The sequence below is a fragment of the Gadus chalcogrammus genome, chromosome 19, assembly GCF_026213295.1.
Source record: "Gadus chalcogrammus isolate NIFS_2021 chromosome 19, NIFS_Gcha_1.0, whole genome shotgun sequence".
NCBI classification, from domain to species: Eukaryota; Metazoa; Chordata; class Actinopteri; order Gadiformes; family Gadidae; genus Gadus; species Gadus chalcogrammus.
The window spans coordinates 18,650,505-18,658,316 of NC_079430.1; the positions used below are offsets into that span (position 1 = coordinate 18,650,505).

Consider the following 7,812-nt stretch of genomic DNA (forward strand, 5'->3'; position numbering starts at 1 on the left):
GCTCTTATTTTGAAAATCCCCTACCCATAAGCCTTCGTAAACCTTCCTGGCTTGACAGCAGTTGCGGAGTTATTAATGCGTTTTAACGTGTTTCGGCTAAAATGTAGTACTTTTTAGTAAGTTTAAATCGTCCCATTCATCCCACTGCAACTATAAAGACGTGCAATAAATGGATAAACCAGTCAGGACTCGAGGTAGGCTTTGCAAAGCTAGCTGCTATGTTGTTATCTGCGTGAGACGCGTTGTCCTGGAAGAGCACGTCTCGATCAGTCCCGCAGATCGTTCATTCACAACAGTTCTTCTGTAATCTCAAACACGTTTATTTGGATCCATGTTCGTGACATTTCATTTTGAATGGTTTGAGAATGATACACATTTGTAATGCGGGGAGATAATCCGTGGACCCTCTGTGTTTTTGAGGATGAGCGGAAGTGGAGACTGCGTACTTCCGCCCTCCGTATTGCGCTGCACTGTGTAAAGATGTAAAAGTGTTTTGTTTTATTTTAGTTGATTTATCGTTAGTTGGGATCCACGCCACGTTAAACTACGTGGTATTTGCAGCATGTTTCCAATTCATACAACCTGTGCATAACATGGTGGCTGCTGAGTTACAGAATGATTCAAACATGTGGAACATCTATTCACTTACATAAAATCCCACACTGTTATAATAATAATAATAATAATAATAATAATAATAATAATAATAAAGGAAATTTATATAGCGCTTAATATGGTACTCTAAGACGCTTTATGAAATAATGAAATTGACGTCATGAAATAATCTCCTCAGACCCGATAGACCTGCAGTCTTAAGGTAGTGGTGAACCCCTTCTAAATGGGGCTTCCCTGCAATAACCACCTTGACATCGTGTCAAACAATTATGTAGCCTACATCATAATCTGCCACCTTTATTACATTTCTGGCGAGTTTGTACCTGTTGCTGTTCAATTAATGTAAAAGTTAGGCTGCAGAACTTCAATCATTCAATTAATATAACGACCTTTCCAAACTGCTCCTTTCCAACCTGCTCGTCCACCCACTGCTTCTCCCCATCTTCTTGAAGGTATAGTGAAAGAGCAACAAGAAAGTTGGCCTAACTAGTAAATAGTGATGGGACGCAACCTCATGGTAAATGCACTGTATATTCATATAGCGCTTTTCTAGCCAGTTGCAAATGAAAGCGCTTTTACAATATTGCTAAACATTCACCCATTCATGCACACATTCACACACTGACGGCAGTGTCAACCATGCAAGGCGACAGCCAGCTGTCGGGATCAGTTCGGGTGAGGTGCCTTGCTCAGGTACACCTCGACACTCACAGCTGAGAGGAGCCGGGCATCGAACTAGCAACCTTCCGGATACCAGCCGACCCACTCTACCGCCTGATAGGGCTGAAAGATTTGGGGAAACAATCTAATTGTGATTATTTCATCCAATATTGCGATTACGATTTAGTAGCCTACGCGATTTCTCTTTATTAAGTCCCTTATGTTGAAATATGACCAACACAACATTTGAAGCAGTCAACATATAAAATTAGCTTTCCTTTAGGCCAGACCTATGTGTTGAGAATTGATGAATTGATGCATTAATGATCATCTTTATTTAACTATTGAATTGTAAAAGAAAAATAAATTACGAATCTTACTGATCTCGAGTCAGTAACAGCAGCTAATCCCGCCCCCCAAAAAAACGGACAAAAAGGATATATATTACTTTTTGAATCGCAGTTTTTGCGATTTCAATATCGCGTTGTATTACATCGCGCTGTCAGTTTGAATCCGATCCATCGTTCAGCCGTACCTCCTGAGCCGCATGGCGCTCACGCTTCTCGTTAATGTCCCGCCCCAGGTCCGGCCGCCGCCACCCTCCCCGGATAGAACCGGTAACCTTCCAGTTACCAGCCAACCCTGCTCACGGTTCTTGTTAATGCCCCAGGTCCGGCCTCCGCCACCCTCCCCCTGGCGTCCCTGCGCCTGCTGGCCTCCCCTCTGCAGCTGGCCTACTCCTACATCTGGCAGGTCATCGAGAGGAGGAACGTCAGGCGCTACGACAAGGTGGAGGAGTTCGTCACCATGGTGACGCAGACGGTCCCGGAGCTCATGAGCGCCAAGCAGACGGCCCAGCTGCTCCTGGGCCTGAGGGCGCGGGTACGGGCGCGTCGATTGGGTTTGTGTTGATGGGGGGGGCTTACATGTGTGGCAGGTTGACGTGTTTTATTTCAGCTCCTATTGTCTCCTGTCCAAACACAGAATCGGTTGATTGATCAAGTAAATCCATACATTTTTATTTGATTTTATTCCATTTATTTTGTACATATTATGCAATCTGTATATTGCTGGTGTTCAACTTTCGAATAAAAAAAAGTTCAGCTCCTTTTGTTTGGTTTGGACTGTAGTCTTATCTTTAGTACAATAAATTAGGTACAATTACATGACCCTAACGAGGAGCCACATTTTGACTTCATGGGGTCTTTTCCTTTAACACCGGCGTTGTGAAAATATTCCCTGATGCATTTGTCTCTCTCTTCTGCAGATCATTTTGGAGTTGGTCAGAGCGGCGACGCCAGACTGCTTGGCCATCCAGACTCTCATCAACAAGCTGAAGATCCCAGCTGCAATAATAATAGTGACGATACCTATTTTAACCGCCTCACCTAATCCAATCTAATTAAAGAGGTCATATCCAAGAGACTATGTTCTTGAAGGAAAGGGGGCTGGATCGTAAAGAGGCAGTTTGTCTCCCAGCCAAAAGGTTCAGAGTTCAAACCCCAATGTCAACAGCCTACCTGCAGGCATCCTGGGGCAAGACCCCCTTGGATGAATGCTAAATGACTCGATAGTAATCACAAAGAGGTACCTTACGCAGATGAGGATTTAGTGGTATACTAACCAATGATGGTGCGTGTTTGCAGAGGGATGTCGACGTGGAGAAGTCTCAGACTAACTTCATGGTCCTGGTCCAGATTCTGCTCAAAAGCGCCGCTGAGAGACATCGCTTCTTCCAGGTGTGTTTGTTGATCTCATGTCTCATTACAGCTTAGGGTGCACTCACACAAGGCCTCTCACACCTAACCGTGCTCAACTGGCCCCATTGTTCTCTGGCCTGCACTCACACTAGGCCATCTGGCCGTGGCCGTTGGCCGTCACAACTGTGGCCTGGCCACGGTAGGCTCTTGTACATACGTCATCACGTCATAACAGGTCATCACCAAGCGTCCGCTGCATGGACCATAATAAACTCTGCCGCCAGTCAGAGTTTTAACAACAATGGACAACAACACAGAGAACAAAGTTTGCACTTTGCTGAGTCTGAATAGCATCGTCTGCCCAAATGGCTAACAGACACTCAACTTCTCTATGGGACCCACGTGAACCAAGAGTTGAACCGCTTGACGCCATGTTTACCGTTTAATGGGAAAGAACGAAGGCTTGTCGCCTTTATTATGTCCATGATCATCGCATGGACTATACGTCATCCAGCTCAGGTTGCGTAGTCGTGCTTGTGCGTGTGTCGGCTCATTAGCATCTGTACCTTGGCAGCCCGTACCGTAGCAGCACACCTCTCCCAAGTGGCCAAGTTGGCCTGGCCTGGCCAGACTGGCCACACTCACACTGGCATAGCACGGTTAGGTGTGAAAACGGCCACGGCCAGATGGCCTAGTCTAGTGTGAGTGCACCCTTACTTACTGACAAACACACACTGCGTGCATGTTTCCGTTGACATGTATGTTTGAGTGATACATATTGAGTATTCACAGCTGCTTCACCAAGAACATTTAACCCTGTAGAATTTCAGGTTTTTATTATGCATACAACTAATTATAACATAACTAATTATTATAAAGTCATAGTCAGTCCTGTTTAATTTGCAACTTCTTATCCTTTAGAATTTCTGGGTGTATTATTATATTTCTTTATATACTAAATATGGTCTCAGTCCCTTCGGCGATGAGTCATCATGGGTCATACCATTTGTCTGTCCGCAGGAGGTGTTTCCCGTTCAGTATGGGACCAAGTACGACACTGCGCTGCAGGCTCTTATCGCAGGAATGGTGTACAAACTGGAGCAGCTGCTGCCTGTGCCCAACCTCTCAAAGGTAGGGCTCCTGTCCACCTGCAGCTCAGGGTCCCAGCGATCATATGTCGGCCCAGGGACATTCAATTGGGGTTCAATGGCTCCCTATTGTTTTAGTTTGTTGTCCTGTTTAGCCTAGGGGTTATTGTGTTCCCTGCCCAAAAGGAACTGGGTTCAAACCCAAATGTTTGGAATCTTAGCTAGGAATCCTTGAGCAACTTACCCCTTAAATGCTCCTTAAATGTTGGGTATGGAATTCGCTTTTTTGGCCATTTTTGCTAAATTACTTGAAATCCTTATCATAACCCACTTACAGCCACTGAGTTAGAAGTACTGACATGAAAATTAAACAAGTCAATCATCTGTGGAACGGGCAGGGCTCGAAAAACTCCAGCCAATGATTTCCAGAACCACCGAGTGGCATTGGACAGTAAGTACGTCAATCAAACGGTCGTACTGCTCTCCCCCTCCCCCGCGCCCCGCGCGCGCACATTCTCAAACCTCGTGACCCAGAGCAAGCTTCTGTTTGTTGTTATCCTGCGGAAGCTACTGGAGCTAGCTAACTAGCAAATGACTCGCTCTCACGCATCTGTTTTAGCTCGTGCATGATTGCGCGTCCATGTACTTGGAATGGGTGGAGTCAGAGTCAGCGTTGAAGGAGAGGGGGTAGGACCATTTGAGTTGTGTATTTTCAAAATCTGCTGGCATTTCGCAAATCCCATACCCAACCTTTAATGACATGTATCCAAAAGCAAAAATATAATTAAAGTTACTTTGGATGAATGAATGAATTTTTTTAAATAAATATACTATTTCATTTTCTTTCTATTCAGACAGTATTAATCAAATCATCAAACTGATCCCATTCTGGAAGAAGTAAACCATGTGTTTATGTTCTTCTACTGTATGGATGGCGTCCTTGTTTTGCTCCATGTTTACGGATAATAATGAACCCTCTTTCCCTCCACCTCAGCTGGGCACCATGATCCCCAGCCAGCCCTCTGTCCTGGAGGAGTGCGGCCACTTCATCCCCGACCACGGAGACCTGAGGGTCCTGCTGAGACACCAGAAGCAGAAGGGCTTCCTAACCACCAGTGGTAAACTGCGCCTTTATTTTGAAAAGCACCCAAATTAACCCTAAATAAACACAGAGAAGAAAATGATATATAGCTTGTGGTTTTGTCTTTGATTTTAGGTGTGTGAGGTTTTGCAGGAAAGGATGATACATGGGTCACATTAATTATATAACCATCGATAATATTAAGTAAAATATTAAGTAATATTAAATTTTATGAAAAAGATAATAAATATATATAACTAAACTGCATTCAATAGATGTTAATTGTCCAAAAAATGATATCAATATGAACACTGTTTGATTGTATTGTCTTAAACGCCTGACCTGATTGATATGGCAAATGGTGCATCATAGTCTTTGCTCATTTAAAATAACCGCTCCAAAGACCCGGGGCATTGACCCCTGTTCAACTCGCTCCGCCTCCCCCAGCCATCTCCTCCACGGTGGGCGACTGCGTGCTCTCCTCCCTGTCCTTCCTCCCGTGCCCCCTGGAGTCCGTACTGCCGGAGGAGCCCCCGGCCCCAGGACCCCCCGCCGGCAACGAGCCAGAGGTGGAGGTAGAGGCGACCCCCGACCCAACGGACGGCGGGCCTGCGTCGGACAAGGACCCCAACCCCGTCTCCGAGGGTCCCGTCGCGGCGGCCGTCGAGTCCACGGGCGGCGGGGGCGGGGCCCTGGAGAGCCTCTCCGCCGTGCACAACGTCCCTCTCCCTCCACAGGAAGCGCGCACGACTCCGGAGGAGGAGGAGGAGGAGGCGGGCGCAGAGACGCGCGGTGCCTCGCCGTCCAGCCCTCTGCCCTCACGCCACCGCGACGGAGAAGACACGGAGGCCGCGGCGCCGCCTGAAGCCCCCGCCACTGCCGCCCACGAGACAGTCGCAGCTCGGCTGCCCCCTCCCCCCCCGGAGAGGCCGGCCTCCCTCCGGGGGTTCCACACGCCCTCCAGACCCGCCGCCGCCGCGGAGGGCGACGCCCAGCAGCGGCTGCAGATCCAGCGCGTCACGCTGCACCAGTGGGTCTCCCAGATGGCCTCCAACAGCCTCTCGCTGCCCCCCCTGCCGCCCCTCAGCCCCCCCAGGGCGGGCCCCGGCGGGGGCGGGACTAGCGGCGGCGGCGGCGGGCACTCGGGCGCCCGGAAGGACCGGCGGCGGCGCGCCAAGTCGCCCGTGGAGCGCTTCACCTGCGACACGTGCGGCAAGCGCTTCGCCTACCAGTCGAAGCTGACGGAGCACCGGCGCATCCACACGGGCGAGAAGCCCTTCGCCTGCGTCACCTGCGGCAAGGGCTTCCGCACGCAGGCCTTCCTCAACACGCACCTGCCCATCCACAGTGCGGCGCGGCCCTACAACTGCGGCCACTGCGGCCGCTGCTTCCACCGCATGCCCAGCCTGAAGAAGCACATGCTGACGCACAGCGAGCGCAAGCCCTTCCACTGCGGCGTGTGCAACAAGGGCTTCACGCAGTCCACCTACTTCAAGCGCCACATGGAGTGCCACGCCAGCCGCAGCAGCTTCCCGTGCGGCGAGTGCGCCAAGGCCTTCCCCACCGAGTTCAAGCTGGCCAACCACCGGCGGTGGCACGCGCGCGACCGGCCGCACATGTGCGAGCGCTGCGGCAAGCGCTTCCTGGTGCCCAGCCTGCTGAAGCGCCACATGGGCTACCACGTGGGCGAGCGGCAGTACCTCTGCGCGCAGTGCGGCAAGACGTTCGTGTACCTGTCGGACCTGAAGCGCCACCAGAAGGACCACGGGCCCAAGACCAAGCTGCCGTGCCACGTGTGCCACAAGAAGTTCTCCAGCAAGTACTGCCTGCGCATCCACATGCGCATCCACACGCGGGAGAAGCCGTACGCGTGCCCCGTGTGCGACAAGGCCTTCACGCAGATCGGCAACCTCAAGGTGCACGTGCGGCTGCACAACGACGAGAGGCCCTTCAGCTGCGAGCAGTGCGGCAAGAGCTACAAGCTGATGTCGCACCTCAAGGCGCACAAGCGCACGCACCTCTTCAAGAAGCCCTGGACGTGCGCCGCCTGCGGGAAGGGCTTCTCTCTGCCGGGCCTGCTGAAGAAGCACGAGGAGCTGCACGCCCGGGACGCGGCGGGGATCCCCGGGACGCGGCCTCACCGTAGCAAGGCGCCGTCGCACAAGAAGCGGTACGAGGAGGAGGAGGAGGAGGACGGGGGCGGGGCCGGGGAGGGTTATTGATGGAGGCGGCGGGAGTTTTTTTTTTTACTGGTGATGAATTGTGTGCTTTTTTTTTTGCTTTTGTTGTCGTGAAGCCATAGCCTGGATCATGATGGAATGGTCTTTGATCTACTTGTAGGGCTGGTTCCTGGTCAGGGTTGGGACCGGCAAATGATGGCTGCCGCAAGGCTGGCTTTACATGTCAGTGACGGTTGAATGGGATCTATTCTGTTTCTATTCATGTGCTGAATCCGGTTGCATTCGTATGCATTGAATGTTAATAAGAGGAAATGTAAGCTTGTATGACACGCATCTGATTGATCTGTTCATGATCACACATTTTAGATCAATGGAAGAATTCAAAAAATGATGGTGGAAATGTAAGGGCATTTTGTCTGTATCACGTTTCAGACAAAGCTGTGGTATTTTAGACCACATTTTATTGTAAGACATCTTGATAACTGTAA

At 50.2% G+C, this 7,812-nt stretch overlaps 1 protein-coding gene across 1 annotated transcript; it reads left to right on the top strand.

Annotated features, from left to right (window-relative positions):
* LOC130372306 (zinc finger protein 697-like) lies at positions 1 to 7,366 on the top strand. Its single transcript, XM_056578263.1, has 7 exons — positions 1 to 194; positions 1,946 to 2,157; positions 2,543 to 2,635; positions 2,922 to 3,014; positions 3,996 to 4,106; positions 5,058 to 5,181; positions 5,592 to 7,366. The coding sequence occupies exons 1-7, from the start codon at positions 170 to 172 to the stop codon at positions 7,364 to 7,366; spliced, it is 2,433 nt and encodes an 810-aa protein (XP_056434238.1). The 5' UTR covers positions 1 to 169.
* The last annotated feature ends 446 nt before the right edge of the window (positions 7,367 to 7,812 follow it).

Excerpts from the sequence above, each read along its gene's own strand:
- LOC130372306 (XM_056578263.1), top strand. The coding sequence starts at position 170 with ATGGATAAACCAGTCAGGACTCGAG. Across the intron at positions 2,158-2,542 it reads TCCTGGGCCTGAGGGCGCGG|ATCATTTTGGAGTTGGTCAG; the intron begins GTACGGGCGCGT and ends TCTCTTCTGCAG. Across the intron at positions 4,107-5,057 it reads CTGTGCCCAACCTCTCAAAG|CTGGGCACCATGATCCCCAG; the intron begins GTAGGGCTCCTG and ends CCTCCACCTCAG.